Source organism: Hordeum vulgare, chromosome 6H, assembly GCF_904849725.1.
Source record: "Hordeum vulgare subsp. vulgare chromosome 6H, MorexV3_pseudomolecules_assembly, whole genome shotgun sequence".
NCBI lineage: Eukaryota > Viridiplantae > Streptophyta > Magnoliopsida > Poales > Poaceae > Hordeum > Hordeum vulgare.
The window spans coordinates 551,960,114-551,979,462 of record NC_058523.1 but is presented as its reverse complement, the minus strand read 5'-3'; the positions used below and the strand labels follow the sequence as shown (position 1 = coordinate 551,979,462).

Sequence of the window (19,349 nt, the reverse complement as noted above, 5' to 3'; positions counted from 1 at the left end):
CTCAAAGGTATCCAGGACGAGAGCCACACGCACCTCACGGACACTCCCGGCCGCCCACCCACCCACACGCCGGAGCGATCCGTCCGGCGGCGGAGACCGCGCCACGTATGCTCCTCCCCCGCCTGCTCCCCGCGCACCGCCTCCTCGCCGGCGGCCCCCGCCCCCTCTTCCTCCTCCCACGCCGCCGCCTCGCTCCCCGCCCCCCAGCCGCCGTCTCCATGTCCTCCTCCTCCGCGGCGACCGCCCGCCGCAGGGTCCCACTGCGGGGTGTGGTGTTCGACATGGACGGGACCCTGACGGTGCCCGTCATCGACTTCCCGGCCATGTACCGCGAGGTGCTCGGCGGGGAGGCGGCCTACGCGGCGGCTCGCGAGGCCGGCGGGGGCGCCGTCGACATCCTCCACTGCATCGAGGCCTGGGGCCCCGACGAGCAGCGCCGCGCCTACGAGGCCATCGCCCGGTTCGAGCGCGACGGCCTCGACCGCCTCCAGATCATGCCCGGTGAGCCCCTCCCGGTCGCCCCCCCCCCCCCCACCCCTTGCGTTGGATTCCGATTTCCTTATCGGGTTGTGACGTTGCTTGCGATTTGCAGGGGCCTCGGAGCTCTGCGGGTTCCTCGACGCGAGGCAGATCAGGTGGGGTTGTTTGCCCCCAAAATGTAGCTCAATTCGCATGCGTTGGATGCTCTGTTCAGTTCAGTTAGCTGTGCAGTTCACTATGAGCCCAACTGAACTTTGTTTTCAGAATTGATTTGGTGCAGGTGTAATCGCCTTTGCACCTGTTAGTACCATGGAGTTATTTAAAAGTTGATTCATGCCATGATTTGGGGATTTGCTGTATGAATATTCAACTGTCGATTGATGTACGGACCAACATTTCAGGAAGTTATAGGGGTTGTTTTTGAATGATATAAAGAGTGCTGTAGCTATATAGATTGACTGGCTGGAAATTTGATCTGCAAGTAGAACCCGTGTTATTGCAAATTAGCAATCACAATATAAAGTTATCTGCTCATACAACATTCTACCTCATTTAGAAACCTTATACTCCCTCCTTCCCAAAATAAGTGTCTCAACTTTGTACTAGCTCTAGTACAAAGTTGTACTAAGCTTGAGACACTTATTTTGGGACAGAGGGAGTATTTCCTAATGTTCAGTACGTCTTTCTCTGTCAACTTTTATGATGCAATCATGTTATTTCATGGAATTCCCATACATCGTGGAGTGGGAATTTGCATTCTATGGAGCCATAAATATTATGATTCTCCGACCGTCTTCTTAATTCCATCAATCCTAGTGATCAGGAAGAAGCACTCTAGCAGCAGGTGCCTTGCTAGTTTGTTGTTTATATATAACAGACACGTTTTTTTTTTTTTTTTAAACAGCTACACATCAGATTTGCATGTTGCTTACTACTCCCTCCATCTCATAATATAATAGCGTTTTGCAAACTGTTTTAGCTTGCAAAACGCTCTTATATTGTGGGACGGAGGGAGTAGTTTGTTGTTTACTTGTCTGTAAGTATATAACAGACACACTTACTTCTTTTGATATGTGACAGTGAGTTCATGTGTAGCATCTGTTTGTAATTGTAAAATTCTACCAGATTAATGGTACAGAAAAAACTGCAATTATTAGTGGCATCTGTATGTAGTTACTTTATCAGATTAGAGATATTTATGTTTTTACTGATTCCTAACATTGGTATTGCACAGGAGGGGTTTAATCACCCGCAATGTGAAGGATGCAGTTGATTTGTTTCACCAAAGGTTTGGTGTAAGTTGTTGCATTAAACTCATTCTGTTCATCTCGTGCTTATACTTTTAGGATGATATCCATTGTTCTTGCCCATGTATATTACTGTGATATACCTTGGGACACTCAACCCAAATCTGTGTTTATTCTGGTAATGTTCTGCAACTAGTTTCTTGTACCTTTCTGATTTCTGAACATACCTTCATGTCGAGCTCCCCAATCCTTGTGTCATGTAGAAAGGCTGAATGTTCACATTTAGCCAAATTATGAGGTTATGTTGTAACTCTGCATAATACATGTCTTTTAATATTCATGTGTTACTTTATGCTCAACCAACTAGATTTTTTGTTAGTCATATATTGGTGTGGTAAAGTGAAATAACTTTCCAGTATTCGTAATATTGCAATCATCTTCAATATGCTAATCTCACACATCTTAAACTTACGCAGATGACATTTGTGCCTGCATTAAGCAGAGAGTTCCGCCCCTATAAGCCAGATCCAGCTCCATTGCTTCATATTTGCTCCACTTGGGACATTCCACCAACCGAGGTGATCATGGTTGGTGACAGCCTCAAGGATGACGTGAGCATTTTTTATCCCATTTTGTAGCTTAGCATATGAACGATTCCTGTGCAGTTTACTTTGTGCCATGGTTTGAGTTATCAAGGCATACTATCGGGATTCCTAAATTAGTGTAGATATTATGAGTTCAAAATTTGAAAGCTCCACAGTTAGTTATAGTTTCATACTTCCATCATACCTATGAATCAAAAGGAATTGTGCTTGTGCTGCTTTCCTTAAATGCTCCTTAATTCTAGTACTTACATAAGCTGGAGTTCAGGACAATTTTTGTGAATCTTAATCTTTTCTGGTAGCTTGTGCGTGTGTACTGATTCATTTGCCTAACCTTTGAAAACCTTGCGCAGATCGTTTGTGGAAAGAGAGCAGGAGCATTCACTTGCCTACTTGACGAAACAGGGCGATACGGCCCCCGCGATTCTTTGCCTGAAGATGTTAAGCCTGACTTCATGGTGTCTTCACTCCCCGAAGTACTGTCGGTGCTGGAGGAGCATTTCGATTTGGCTCCAGTATCTGTCGCCGAGAGTAGAATATGACGGAAACGTCGCACACCCTGAATGTAATATGGTATATGTCGAGCTGTATCGATCAGTTTATCTTTACCCATACCCTCCAAAAATATAACTGCTGGAAAGAAATTTGTTTTCAGTTCTGACCGTATGACCGTAGATGCAGCTTCAAGCATGGTGTCGATTACGGATGCATCAGGCCCTGAGGAATTATGGCTGTGAAATTCGGCCGTCATGAATACCTAATGACCATAGCTGGTGACTGGAATTTAGTAGTAGTATAGTTTCTGTCGAAAGAAAACCATAGATGATTGTGATTGTGTAGATTTCTAAGGCATCGCATGTACGCCTTTAAACCTTGTCGCGGGCTGATAAGCATTTTTTCCATCCACTCTTGCACATGTTTTCAGATTCTGTCCTTCAAGCGTCTACGTATAAAAGACCCCTGTTTCGATTTTCCAACATCCGTGGGAAGGCCCAAGTACTTCTGTGAAAGTGACTCATTCTGGACTTCAAGAATATATTTTTACATCAGCTCTCAAGTTTTCAGGCACACGCTTGCTAAAACAAATAGAAGACTTATCAACATTGATTTTTTGTCTGGTCGCATCACAATACCTTCTCAATAGATCCCTGATCCGTACAGCATTGACACTGGTTGCTTCAAAAAACAAGAGACTGCCATCGGTAAACAGAAGGTGATCTTATTGCTGATGCAGTTGGTGCCGCTGTTATACCCTGGACTCCATTAACATGGTTTTTTGAGCAAGCATGAAAGCGCTTCTACCGCTAGAAAGAAAAACGTATGGAGAAATAGTGTCCCCTTGCCGCACTCCCCTTGATAAGCCTGAAAGCATCCAAACTACCACGATGAAAAAGCATCGAAAAAGAAATTGAAGACATGCACCTCATAACAGTTTCGGTGAAACGTGGGCTAATCCCTAGTTTAAGCATAGCTGCCTTCAACTAAGGTCATTCCAGTATATTATACGCCTTTATCATATCCAGCTCTGAAGCACATAAATGATTGCTCTTGACTGAAGCACATAAATGATTGCTCTTGACCGTTTTTGTTTTCATATAATGCAAGCACTCATAGGCTGTAACAAAGTTGTTCGTGATGTTTCGGTGAACGTGGGCTAATTCCTAGTTTAAGCATAACGGCCTTCAAGTAAGGTCATTCCAGTCTATCATACGCTTTCATTATATCCAGCTCTCAAGCACATAAATTATTGCTCTTGACCTTTTTTTTTTCATATAATGCAAGCACTTATAGGCTGTAATAAAGTTGTCCGTGATGAGGTCTCCAGGGATGAAAGCCGACTACTCTTGTGAGCTTATCTCGGGGAGAATTAGTTTCTCTCTATTTATTAGGACCTTGGAAGCAATTTTGTAATTCATAGTGCAAAGGCTATAGGTCTAAACTGTCCTAAAACTTTTGGACTTGCAATCTTGGGAATCAAAACAATGAATGTGCAATTAATCTCCTCTGGTGAGTCATCTCCATTGAGCACCCTGATGGTCATGGAAATAACCTCATCACCACATAACTCATAGTGCCTCCAAAAGAAATGCGCCAGGAACCCATCTGGTCCCGGAGCTTTATTAGGAAACATTTGAAATAGAGACTCTTTAACCTCTTCTTTGATATACTTCTTATTTAGACGTGCATTCTGTTGGGGAACGTCGCATGGGAAACAAAAAATTTCCTACGCGCACGAAGACCTATCATGGTGATGTCCATCTACGAGAGGGGATGAGTGATCTACGTACCCTTGTAGATCGTACAGCAGAAGCGTTAGTGAACGCGGTTGATGTAGTGGAACGTCCTCACGTCCCTCGATCCGCCCCGCGAACAATCCCGCGATCAGTCCCACGATCTAGTACCGAACGGAAGGCACCTCCGCGTTCAGCACACGTACAGCTCGACGATGATCTCGGCCTTCTTGATCCAGCAAGAGAGACGGAGAGGTAGAAGAGTTCTCCGGCAGCGTGACGGTGCTCCGGAGGTTGGTGATGATCTTGTCTCAGCAGGGCTCCGCCCGAGCTCCGCAGAAACGCGATCTAGAGGAAAAACTATGGAGGTATGTGGTCGGGCAGCCGTGAGAAAGTCGTCTCAAATCAGCCCTAAAACCTCCGTATATATAGGTGGGAGGGAGGGGAGGAGGCAGCCTCAAAACCCAAAGGTTTGGCCGAAATTGGAGGTGGAGGAGTCCTACTCCAATCCTACTTGGAGTAGGATTCCACCTTCCCACTTGGAAACTCTTTCCACCTTGTGTTTTTTCTTTCTCAAACCTTATGGGCCTTAGTGGGAACTTATTCCAGCCCACTAGGGGCTGGTTTATCTCTTCCCATAGCCCATGAGACCCCTTGGGGCGTGACACCCCTCCCGATGGTCCCCGGCACCCCTCCCGGCACTCCCGGTACACTACCGATGAGCCCGAAACTTTTCCGGTAATGCCCGGAAACTTTCCGGTAACCAAATAAGGTCATCCTATATATCAATCTTCGTCTCCGGACCATTCCGGAAACCCTCGTGACGTCCGTGATCCCATCCGGGACTCCGAACAACATTCGGTAACCAACCATATAACTCAAATACGCATAAAACATCGTCGAACCTTAAGTGTGCAGACCCTGCGGGTTCGAGAACTATGTAGACATGACCCGAGAGACTCCTCGGTCAATATCCAATAGCGGGACCTGGATGCCCATATTGGATCCTACATATTCTACGAAGATCTTATCGTTTGAACCTCAGTGCCAAGGATTCGTATAATCCCGTATGTCATTCCCTTTGTCCTTCGGTATGTTACTTGCCCGAGATTCGATCGTCAGTATCCGTATACCTATTTCAACCTCGTTTACCGGCAAGTCTCTTTACTCGTTCCGTAATACAAGATCCCGCAACTTACACTAAGTTACATTGCTTGCAAGGCTTATGTGTGATGTTGTATTACCGAGTGGGCCCCGAGATACCTCTCCGTCACACGGAGTGACAAATCCCAGTCTTGATCCATACTAACTCAACTAACACCTTCGGAGATACCTGTAGAGCATCTTTATAGTCACCCAGTTACGTTGCGACGTTTGATACACACAAAGCATTCCTCCGGTGTCAGTGAGTTATATGATCTCATGGTCATAGGAATAAATACTTGACACGCAGAAAACAGTAGCAACAAAATGACACGATCAACATGCTACGTCTATTAGTTTGGGTCTAGTCCATCACATGATTCTCCTAATGATGTGATCCCGTTATCAAGTGACAACACTTGCCTATGGCCAGGAAACCTTGACCATCTTTGATCAGCGAGCTAGTCAACTAGAGGCTTACTAGGGACAGTGTTTTGTCTATGTATCCACACAAGTATTGTGTTTCCAATCAATACAATTATAGCATGGATAATAAACGATTATCATGAACTAAGAAATATAATAATAACTAATTTATTATTGCCTCTAGGGCATATTTCCAACACATTCATCACCCTGTCCACTCTCGATGGTATGTGTGATACCTCCATCCCAACAGTTGCATTTGAAGTGTACTAGTTTGAATTAAACTCATTAGTCGTACGCACCATCTTTGCTTGATCAATAACAAAAGTTGTTGGGGGGAACGTTGCATGTAAAACAAAAAGTTTCCTTAGAAAAAACCCAAGATATATTCCACGGAGATGCTAGCAATGAGAGGGACAGGTGACTACATACCCTTGTAGACCGATAGCGTTAATGGTCTAGATATCGTGGTTGGCGTAGTCGTACTCGCGTCGCGATCCAATCCGATCCAAGCACCACGCGCGTGGTACCTCCAGTTTAGCACACGTCCCGCTCGTTAACATATCCTCCTTCTTGATCCAACAAGAGAGGGAGCATAGGTAGATGATATGTAAACCAACACGATGACATGGTGATGGTAATAGCAGCGGAACACCTACAGAGCTTCGCCAAGCGCTCACGGAATGAGGTGGAGGCTTATCGGGAGAGAAATGAGGCTTGTGTTTGGTGTGTGCAACCTTTGCAGCCCCTTCCCACTATAGATAGGGGAGGGGGAGGGCTGGGGGCGCAGCCCTAGCCCCTTCTCCAAGGAGGGGAGGAGGCAAAGGGAGTGAAGCCTCCCAAGGCAAGTGAACTCCTTCCCACTGAGGGTTTCTCCTTCCCAGGCGCATGGGCCTTGTGAGGGCTGGTGCGCCTGGCCCAATAAGGACAGGGAGACCCCCTACAACCCATTCACGCCCTAGGGGTTGGTGGAATCCTCTTGTGGATTTTTGGACCCCTCCGGAATCCCGTGGAACCTTCTGGAAGCTTTGCTCTGCAATACCAAAGAAAGCTAAACTTTTTTTGGAATCCCGATAACAACTCTTCATATATAAATCTTTACCTCCGGACTTTAATATCTCAATAGTATCCTAGATTCAATCGTTGGTATCTCCATACGTACTCCAGTCTCGTTACCGGAAAGTATCTTTACTCATTCCGTAATACAAGATCTCCTAACTATACTCATTAGTCACATGCTTGCAAGCTTCTTGTGATGTTGTATTACCGAGAGGGCCCACAAATATCTCTCCGTCATACGAAGTGATAAATCCCAGTCTCGATCCGTGCCAACCCAACAAACACCTTCGAAGATACCTATAGAACGCGTTTATGATCACCCAGTTATGAAGTGACGTTTGGATACACACTAAGTATTCCTCCGGTATCATGGAGTTGAACGATCGCATGGTCTAAGGAATAGATACTTGACAAGATGAAAGCTGTAGCAAAAACTAGGTGAAATGATCATATGCTAAGTTTATGGTTGGGTCTCTTCCCGTTATCAAATGATAACTCATGCCCATGATTAGGAAACCTTAACCACCCTTGATCAACGAGCTAGTCTAGTAGAGGCTCACTAGGGACATGGTGTTGTTTATATATCCACACATGTATTTAAGTTTACGGCCAACACAATTCTACCGTGGATAATAATCATTTATCATGAACTAGGAAATTTGATAATAACCAATTTATTATTGCCTCTGGGCATATTTCCAACAGTCTCCCACTTGCACTGGAGTCAATAATCTAGTTTGCATTGCAATGTGATTAACACCCAATGAGTTCTTGGGTTGATCATGTTTTGCTTGTGAGAGAGGCTTTGCTCAATGGGTCTCCAACATTTAGATCCGTGTGTACTTTGAAAATCTCTATGTCATATTTTTGATGCTACTACCACGCTCCTCTTGGAGCCGCTATTCCAAATGACTGCTCCACTATACGTATCCAGTTTGCAATTCAGAGTCATCTAGATCGGTGTCAAAGCTTGCATTGACATAACCCTTTACGATGAACTCTTTAACACTTCCATAACGGAGAAACATTTCCTTAGTACTCTATACTTATCTATGGATAATTTTTGACCGTTGTCCAGTCTTCCACTCATGGATCACTCTATTACTCCCTTGCCAGACTAATGGCAAGGCATACATTTGGTATGATACACAACATGGTGTACATTATAGATCCTATGACCGAGTCATAGGGGATGACCTTCGTCATTTCTCTTTGTTCACTCGTGGTCAAGCTTTGAGTCTTACCCAACTTCACACTTTACAATACAGGCAAGAACTCCTTCTGCAACTGATCCATTTTGAACTTGTTCAAAATCGTGTCAAGGTATGTGCTCTATGAAAGTCTTATAGGTGTCTTGATCTATTTCTATAGATCTTGATGCCCAATATGTAAGTAGCTTTACCCAAGTATTCCATTGAAAAAATACTTTCAAATAACCCTTTATGATTCCCATAAATTCTACATCATTTCCAATCAACAATATGTCATTTGCATATACTATCAGAAATGCTATAGAGCTCCCACGCACTTTCTTGTAAATACACGTTTCTTCGTAAACTTTGCGTAAACCTAAATGCTTTGATCACCTAATGAAAGCATATATTCCAATTCCAAGATTCTTGCACTGGTCCATAGATGGATCGCTTGAGCTTGCATACCTTTTATCATCCTTAGGATTGACAAAACCTTCCGGTTGCATCATATACAACCTTTCCTTAAGGAATCTGTTAAGGAAACGTTGTTTTGACATCGATGTGCCAGATTTCATAATCAAAAAATGCATTAATTGCTAACATAATCCTAACAGACTTTAGCATCGCTATGGGTAAGAAAGTATCATTGTAATCAACACCTTGAACTTGTGGGAAACCTCTTTGCGATAAGTCAAGCTTTATAGATGGTGACATTACCATCAATGTAAGTATTTTTAAAAACACATTTGTTCTCAAACATGGATCCTATCTAGGAGTTTATGGTATCTAGACATTTATCGGAATTCGGGCCCATCATCACTTTCTCATAGTTCATAGGCTCACCATTGTCTAACAGTTTGACTTCCAAGACAGAATCACCATACCATTCAGGGTATACGTGTCCTCGTCGGCCTACGAGGTTTGGTAGTGACTTGATCCGAAGTTTCATGATCACCATCATTAGCTTCCTCTTCAACTGGTGTAGGCATCACATGAACATCTTTCTGTGCTACGCTACTTTCCAATTGAAGTGAAGGTTCAATAACCTCATCAAGTTCTACCTTCCTCCCACTCACTTATTTTGAGAGTAACTCCGTCTCTAGAAAGGATCCATTCTTGGCAACAAAGAATTTACCTTCAGATCTGTGATAGAAGGTATATCAAACTGTTGCTTTAGGGCATCCTATAAATACACACTTGTGTGCTTCAGATTCGAGCTTATCAAGTATAAGCGTCACATCCCCAAACTTTAAGAAATGACAAATAGATTTCTCACTAACCACAATTCATATGGTGTCATCTCAAGGGACTTAGATGGTGCCCTATGTAAAGTGAATGCGGTTGTCTCTAATGCATAACCCCCAAAAAATATTGGCAAATTGGTAAGAGACATCATAGAATGCACCATATCCAATAGAGTACAATTATGTTGTTCGGATATGCCATTACACTATGGTATTCCAGATGGCGTGAGTTGCGAAACAATTTCCGCAATGTCTTAAATGATTACCAAACTCGTAACTCAGATATTCATCTCCATGATCATATCGTAGACATTTTATGTTCTTGTCACGATGGTATTCAACTTCACTCTGAAATTGTTTGAATTTTTCAAAATTTTAGACTCATGTTTCATCAAGTAAATTTACATGTATCTACTGAAATCATCTATGAAGGTCAAAAAATAATGATATCCACTACGTGCTTCAACACTTATTGGACTGCATACATCAGTATGTATTATTTTCAATAAGTCACTTGCCCGCTTCATTGTATCGAAAACGGGGTCTAAGTCATTTTGACCATGAGGCATGGCTCGCATATCTTAAGTGATTCAAAATTGAGTGATTTCAAAAGTCCATCAACATGGAGTTTATTCATGTGCTTTACACCAATATGACCTAAGAGATAGTGCCCCAAGTATGTGGTACTATCATCATTAACTTTACATATTTTGGCATCAATAGTATGAACATGTGTATCATTATGACTGAGATTCAATAAACCTTTCACATTGGGTGCATGACCATATAAATATTATTCATATAAATAGAACAACCATTATTCTTCGACTTAAATGAATGACTGGCTAACAATAAACAAGATCCATATATATTGTTCATGCTTAACATAGGCACCAAATAACATTTATTTAGGTTTTAAAACTAATCCCGAAGGTAGACAGAGCGTGCCAACGGCGATCACATCAACCTTGGAGACACTTCCAACGAGCATCATCACCTCGTCCTTAGCCAGTCTTGTTTTATTCTGCATCTCTTGTTTTGATTTGCAAATATCAACAACTGAATTGATATCAAATACCCAGGGGTTACAACAAGCACTAGTAAGGTACACATCAATAAAATTTATATGAAATATAACTTTGTTGACATTGCGAGCCTTCTTATTTTCTAAGTATTTGGGGGTAGTTCCTTCGAGCGATCGTTCCCCTTATAATAGAAGCACTAAGTCTTGGGTTTAGGTCCAACCTTAGTTTTCTTCACTCGAATGACAATTGGCTTTCCATTCTTGAATTTTCCATTCTTTCCCTTGCCCTTCTTGAAACTAGTGGTCTTATTAACCATCAATACTTGATGGCTTGATGCTCCTTCTTGATTTCTACTCCCGTAGCCTTAAGCATCGTGAATAGCTCAGGAGTCGTCTTCTCCTTCCCTTTCATGTTACAATTCATCATGAAGCTCTTGTAGCTTGGTGACAGTGACTAGAGAACTCTATCAATCACCACTTCATTTAGAATATTAACTCCCAACTGATTCAAGTTATTGTAGTACCCAGACATTTCCAACACATGCTCACTTACTAAGTTGTTCTCCTCCAACCGAAGAACTTTTTGGAGGATCCATACCCCTCAACCTAGACATGAGCCTGAAATACCAATTTCAGCTCTTGAAACACATCATCTGATCTATGGTGCTCAAAATGTCTTTGGAGCCTCGGTTCTATGATGTAAAGCATGTCATACTGAACTATCAAGTAGTCATCGAAATGTGTCTGCCAAACATTTTGATCAGATCGTAGGAACTCAATCTTCTTGTTCTGACGATTCTCTACTTCACTCTGAAATTGCTTGAACTTTTCAAACATTTCAGACTTGTGCTTCATCAAGTAAATATAACCATATATATCAAATCATCAGTGAAGGTGAGAAAATAATGATATCCGCTGCGCGCCTCTATGCTCATTGGTCCACACACATCAGTATGTATGATCTCCAACAAGTCACTTGCACGCTCCATTGTTTTGGAGAACGGAGTCTTAGTCATCTTGCCCATGAGGCATGGCTCGCACGTGTCAAGTGATTCAAAATCAAGTGACTCCAAAAGTCCATCAGCATGGAGTTTCTTCATGCGCTTTACACCAATATGACCTAAGCGACAGTGCCACAAGAAAGTAGCGCTATCATTATTAACTCGACATATTTTGGCCTCAATGTTATGGACGTGAGTTTCATCATTGTCGAGATTCAATATGAATAAACACCTCACAATGGGTGCTTGACCATAAAAGATATTACTCATGTAAATAGAACAACTATTATTCTCTGTCTTAAGTGAGTAACCGGCTCGCAATAAACAAGATCCAGATATAATGTTCATGCTCAACGCAGGCACTAAATAACAATTATTTAAATTCATCACTAATCCCGATGGTAACTGAAGTGAGACTGTGCCGACGGCGATCGCATCAACCTTGGAACCGTTTCCTACGCGTATCGTCACTTCATCCTTCGCCAGTCTTCGTTTATTCCGTAGTCCTGTTTCGAGTTCCAAATGTGAGCAACAGAACCGGTATCAAATACCGAGGTACTACTATGAGAACCAGTAAGGAACACATCAATAACATGTATATCAAATATACCTTGTTTTTTGTTGGCCGCCTTCTTATCGGCCAGATACTTGGGGCAGTTGCGCTTCCAGTGACCAGTCCCCTTGCAATAATAACACCCAGTTTCTAGCTTACGTCCAGCCTTGGGTTTCTTCGTCGGAGTAGCAACAGCTTTGCCGCTCTTCTTGGAGTTACCCTTCTTGCATTTGCCGTTTTTCTTGAAACTAGTGGTCTTATTCACCATCAACATTTGATGCTCTTTACGGATTTCTGACTCTGCTACTTTTAGCATTGCAAACAGCTCTCCGGGTGACTTATTCATCCCTTGCATGTTATAGTTCTACATGAAGCTTTTATAGCTAGGCGGCAGTGATTGAAGAATTCTGTCAATGATAGCTTCTTGCAGGAGTTCAATCCCCAGCTCAACTAGACGGTTTGAGTACCCAGACATTCTGAGCACATGTTCACAGATAGCCGAATTCTCCTCCATCTTGCAGGCATAGAACTTATCGGAGGTCTCATACCTCTCGATCCGGGCGTTCTTCTCAAAGATGAACTTTAACTCCTCGAACATCTCATATGCTCCATGACGTTCAAAACGCCTTTGAAGCCCCGGTTCTAAGCCATACAGGGTTGCACATTGAACTAGTGACTAGTCATCCTTACGGGCTTGTCAAGCGTTCAAAACGTCTTGTTCAGCCGTAGTGGGTGGTGCATCTCCTAGCGCAGCATCAAGGACATAATTCTTTTGGCCAGCAGTGAGGATAATCCTCAGATTACGAGCCCAATCAATGAAGTTGCTTCCATCATCTTTCAACTTAGCTTTCTCCAGGAGCGTATTAATATTCAGGGTTGCTAACGCGCGAGCCATTGATCTACAACATAAATATTGCAAAGATTACTTAGACTATGTTCAAGATAATTGAGTTTAACTATGTTGGAATTATGCCCTAGAGGCAATAATAAATTAGTTGTTATTATATTTCCTGTTTCAAGATAATGGTTTATTATCCATGCTATAATTGTATTGATCTGAAACATTGATACATGTGTGGATACATAGACAAAACACTATCCCTAGTAAGCCTCTAGTTGACTAGCTCGTTGATCAAAGATGGTTGAGGTTTCCTAACCATGGACAAGGTGTTGTCACTTGATAACAGGGTCACATCATTAGGAGAATGATGTGATGGACAAGACCAAACTATTAACGTAGCATATGACCGTGTAAGTTTACTGCTACAGTTTTATGCATGTCAATGTATCTGTTCCTATGACCATGAGATCATGCAACTCCCTAACATCGGAGGAATACTTTGTGTGTGTCAAACGTCACAACGTAACTGGGTGACTATAAAGATGCACTACGGGTATCTCCGAAGATGTCTGTGGTGTTGGCATGGATCAAGACTGGGATTTGTCACTTCGTGTTTCGGAGAGGTATCTCGGGGCCCACTCGGTAATGCAACATCACAAACAAGCCTTGCAAGCAATGTGGCTAAGGAGTTAGACACGGGATCTTGTATTACAGAACGAGTAAAGAGACTTGCCGGTAACGAGATTGAAATAAAGTATTGGATACCGATGATCGAATCTCGGGCAAGTAACATACCGAAGGACAAAGGGAATGGTATACGGGATTATATGAATCCTTGGCATAGTGGTTCAACCGATAATATTATCGTAGAATATGTAGGATCCAATATGGACATCCAGGTCCCGCTATTTGATATTGACTGACAGGTGTCTCAGGTCATGTCTACATAGTTCTCGAACCCGCAAGGTCTGCACACTTAAGGTTCGGTGAAGTTTCGGTATAGTTGAGTTATAGGTGGTGAAAATTGAAGTTTTGTTTGGAGTCTAGGAAGTCACGAGGAGTTGTGGAATGGTCCTGAAACGAAGATTGATATATAGGATGACTTCATTTGGTTACCGGAAGGGTTTCAGGCACTGCCGGTAGTGTACCGGGAGTGACGAATGGGTTCCGGACATTCACCGGGAGGGGGGACCACCCTCCCGGGGTTGCCAAGAGGCTAAGGGGTGGCGCACCAGGTGGTGGGACCAGCCACAATGGCCCTTGCGCAAGGAAGGGAAAAACCAAAAGAAGAAAGGAAAAAAGGGGGGAAAGGTGGGAAGGTGGAGAAGGACTCCTCCTTTCCAATCCTAATTGGAGTAGGATTGGAGGAGGACTCCACCTCCTCCTCTTGGCCGGTGCACCAAGGGCCTTGGCCCTCAAGCCAATCCCCTCCCCTCTCCTCCTATATATACCAAGCATCTAGGGTTGATTTGAGACAACTTTGCCAAGTACAACTCAGATCTAGACAGCTATTCTTCTCCGTTTTTCCTCTAGATCGCATTTGTGCGGAGCTTAGGCGAAGCCCTGCATGAATAGCATCACCATCACCTCCGGAGCGCCGTTAAGCTGCCGGAGAACTCATCTCCCTCTTCGTCTCTCTTGCTGGATCAAGAAGACGGAGATTGTCATCGAGCTGCATGTGTGCTGAACGCGGAGGTGCCGTCCGTTCGACACTAGATCGGGACGGATCGCAAGACGGTTCGTGGGACGGATCGCGGGACTGTTTGTGGGACGGATCACGGGACTGTTTGTGGGACGGATCGCGGGACTGTTTGTGGGACGGAGATTTGGATCTCACGAGCGTACCACTTCACCAACCGCGTTCATTAACGCTACCCGCTTAGCGATCTACAAGGGTATGTAGATCCACTCTCCCTCTCGTAGATGATCATCACCATGATAGGTCTTCATGAGCGTAGGAATTTTTTTGTTTCCAATGCTGCGTTCCCCAACAGTGGCATCATGAGCTAGGGTTCATGCGTAGATGATTTTCTCGAGTAGATCACAAAGGGGTTTGTGAGCGTTGATGCTTAAGTTGCTATCCTCCTTATTCTTCTCTTGATTCGGCAGCATTGTTGAATCGAAGCGGCCCAGGCCGACATTACTCGTAACCACGAGAGACTGGCTTCACCGTTAACATGCAATAAGATTGCATCAAGGTGGGTTTGTGGGTGTCTGTTTCTTCAACTTTAGTTGAATCGGATTAGAACGAGGCGGATCTTGGAGAAGATGAAAAAGCAACTTACTCATCACAGTTGTGGTTTTTGCGTAAGTAAGCTGCGATCATACTAGATACCCATAGGAACCACGTAAAACTGGCAACAACAAATTAGAGGACGTCTAACTTGTTTTTGCAGGGTATGCTTGTGATGTGATATGACCAACAACATGATGTGATACACTGGATGTATGAGATGTGTCATGTTGTAATAGTTAAATATCGACTTGCACGTCGATGCTACGACAACCGACAGGAGCCATAGGGTTGTCTTTAAACTAACGTTTGTGCTTGCAAATGCGTTTACTATTTTTCTAGGTTGTAGCATTAGTAGTAATAGCATAGATAGCACGACAACCACGATGGCAACACAATGATGGAGATCATGGTGTGGCACCGGTGACGATGAAGATCATGCCGGTGCTTCGGTGATGGAGATCGTGAAGCACGAAGTTCATGGCCATATCATGTCACTTATGATTTGCATGTGATGTTAATCCTTTTATGCACCTTATTTTGCTTAGTAACGGCAGTAGAATTATGAGGTGATCTCTCACTAAAAGTTCAAGATAAAATTTGTGTTCTTCCCGACTGTGCACCGTTGCTACAGTTCGTCGTTTCGAGACACCACGTGATGATCGGGTGTGATAGACTCAACGTTCACATACAACGGGTGCAAGACAGTTGCACGCGCGGAACACTCGGGTTAAACTTGACGAGCCTAGCATTTACAGACATGGCCTCGGAACACAGGAGACCGAAAGGTCGAGCATGAATCATATAGTTGATATGATCAACATAGAGATGCTCACCATTGTAGCTAAACTCAACTCACGTGATGATCGGACTTGAGCTAGTGAATTTGGATCATGCACCACTCAGATGACCAGAGGGATGTGTTTTTCTGAGTGGGAGGTTTTAGTAATATGATTTGCTAAACTCAATTATCTCTAACATAGTCTAAGTCTACTTTGCTATATCTATGTTGTAGATCAATGGCTCGCGCGCCCGCTACCCTGAATTTTAATACGCTCCTAGAGAAAGCTAAGTTGAAAGATGATGGTACAAACTTCGCCGATTGGGCTCGTAATCTGAGGATTATCCTCAAGGCTGGCCAAAAGGATTATGTCCTTGATGCTGAGCTTGGTGATGAACCACCCCCTGCGGCTGCGCAAGACGTTAAGAATGCCTATCAAGCGCGTAAGGAAGACTACTCGCTAGTTCAATGTGCAATCCTGTATGGCTTAGAACCGGGACTTCAAAGACGTTTTGAACGTCATGGAGCATATGAGATGTTCGAGGAGATAAAATTTATCTTCGAGAAGAACGCCCGGATCGAGAAGTATGAGATCTCCGATAAGTTCTTTGCCTGCAAGATGGAGGAGAATTCGTCTGTCAGTGAGCATGTGCTCAAAATGTCTGGGTTGTCTAACCGACTAGCTGAGCTGGGAGTTGTTCTCCCGCAAGAAGCTGTCACTGACAAAATTCTCCAATCACTGCCACCTAGCTTTAAGAGCTTTGTGTTGAACTATAACATGCAAGGGATGAACAAAACTCCCGCTGAGCTGTTTGCGATGCTTAAAGTCGCTGAGTCAGAAATCCGCAAAGAGCATCAAGTGTTGATGGTGAATAAGACCACTAGTTTCAAGAAAAACGGCAAAGGCAAGAAGGGTAACTCTAAGAAGGGCGGCAAATCTGTTGCTGGTCCGACGAAGAAACCCAAGGCTGGTCCTAAGCCGGAAATTGAGTGTTATTATTGCAAGGGGACTGGTCATTGGAAGCGCAACTGCCCCAAGTACCTGGCAGATAAGAAGGCGACAAAAGACAAACAAGGTATATTTGATATACATGTTATTGATGTGTACCTTACTGGTTCTCGTAGTAGTGCCTGGGTATTTGATACCGGTTCTGTTGCTCATATTTGCAACTCGAAACAGGAACTGCGGAATAAACGAAGACTAGCAAAGGATGAAGTGACGATGCGCGTGGGAAATGGTTCCAAGGTTGATGCGATCGCCGTCGGCACAGTCTCACTTCAGTTACCGTCGGGATTAGTGATGAACTTAAATAATTGTTATTTAGTGCCTGCATTAAGCATGAACATTATATTTGGATCTCGTTTATTGCGAGACGGTTACTCATTTAAGACAGAGAATAATGGTTGTTCTATTTATACGAGTAATATCTTTTATGGTCAAGCACCCATTGTGAGGGGTTTATTCATATTGAATCTCGACGGTGATGAAACTCACGTCCATAACATTGAGATCAAAAGATGTCGAGTTAGTAATGATAGTGCTACTTTTATGTGGCACTGCCGTTTAGGTCATATTGGTGTAAAGCGCATGAAGAAACTCCATGCTAATGGACTTTTGGAGTCACTTGATTTCGAATCACTTGGCACGTGCGAACCATGCCTCATGGGCAAGATGACTAAAACTCCGTTCTCCGGAACAATGGAGCGCGCAAGTGACTTGTTGGAAATCATACATACAGATGTGTGCGGACCAATGAGAATATAGGCGCGCGGTGGATATCGTTACTTTCTCACCTTCACTGATGATTTAAGTAGATATGGTTATATTTACTTAATGAAGCACAAGTCTGAAACGTTTGAAAAGTTCAAGCAATTTCAGAGTGAAGTAGAGAATCATCGGAACAAGAAGATCAAGTTCCTACGATCTGATTGAGGAGGAGAGTATCTGAGTTTCGAGTTTGGTGCTCACTTAAGACAATGTGGAATTGTTTCACAATTGACACCGCCTGGAACACCACAGCGTAATGGTGTGTCCAAACGTCGTAATCGTACTTTATTAGATATGGTGCGTTCTATGATGTCTCTTACTGATTTGCCGTTATCGTTTTGGGGCTACGCATTAGAGACTGCTGCATTCACTTTAAATAGGGCACCATCAAAATCCGTTGAGCCGACACCATACGACCTGTGGTATGGCAAGAAGCCAAAGTTGTCGTTTCTTAAAGTTTGGGGATGTGATGCTTATGTCAAAAAGCTCCAGCCTGAAAAGCTGGAACCCAAAGCGGAAAAGTGCATCTTCATAGGATACCCGAAAGAGACGGTTGGGTATACCTTCTATCTCAGATCCGAGGGCAAAGTGTTTGTCGCTAAGAACGGAGCTTTTCTTAAGAAAGAGTTTCTCTTGAAAGAACTGAGTGGGAGGAAGATAGAACTTGATGAGGTTCCCGAACTTCTGCTTCAAGGTGGCGGAGGACAGGAAGAAATTCCTGTTGATGCAACGCCGGTTGAAGAAGAAGCTAATGATAAAGATCAAGAGCCTTCGGAACAAGTTGCTATCGAACCTCGCAGGTCGACAAGAGTACGTTCTGCACCAGAGTGGTACGGAAATCTTGTCTTAACTGTGCTGTTGTTGGACAACAGTGAACCTGCGAATTATGGAGAAGCAATGGTGGGTCCAGATTCCAAGAAATGGCTAGAAGCCATGAACTCTGAGATAGGATCCATGTATGAAAATAAAGTATGGACTTTGGAAGAATTACCTGAAGGCCGAAAGGCTATTCAGAAAAAATGGATCTTCAAGAAGAAGACAGATGCGGACGGTAATGTGACCGTCTATAAAGCTCGACTTGTGGGAAAGGGGTTTTCACAAGTTCAAGGAGTTGACTACGATGAGACTTTCTCACCAGTAGCGATGCTTAAATCTGTCCGAATCATGTTAGCGATTGCTGCATATTTCGACTATGAGATATGGCAGATGGATGTCAAAACGGCATTCCTTAACGGGTTTCTTAAGGAAGAGTTGTATATGATGCAACCCGAAGGTTTTGTCGATCCAGAGAATGCTGACAAAGTTTGCAATCTCCAGCGATCCATTTATGGACTGGTGCAAGCATCTCGGAGCTGGAATAAACATTTTGATGAGGTGATCAAGGCGTTTGGATTTGTACAAGTTGAAGGAGAAGCTTGTTTCTATAAGAAAGTGAGTGGGAGCTCTGTGGCGTTTCTGGTGCTGTATGTGGATGACATACTGCTGATCGGAAATAGTATACAGTTTTTGGATAGCATAAAGGA

The 19,349-nt window shown here is 43.5% G+C and overlaps 1 protein-coding gene across 1 annotated transcript; it reads left to right on the top strand.

The window, feature by feature from the left end:
* On the top strand, nt 1–2,987 carry LOC123403874 (haloacid dehalogenase-like hydrolase domain-containing protein At2g33255). Its single transcript, XM_045097789.1, has 5 exons — nt 1–501; nt 593–635; nt 1,715–1,775; nt 2,204–2,338; nt 2,683–2,987. Exons 1-5 carry the CDS (start codon nt 108–110, stop codon nt 2,869–2,871), a joined length of 822 nt encoding a protein of 273 aa, XP_044953724.1. The 5' UTR covers nt 1–107; the 3' UTR covers nt 2,872–2,987.
* The last annotated feature ends 16,362 nt before the right edge of the window (nt 2,988–19,349 follow it).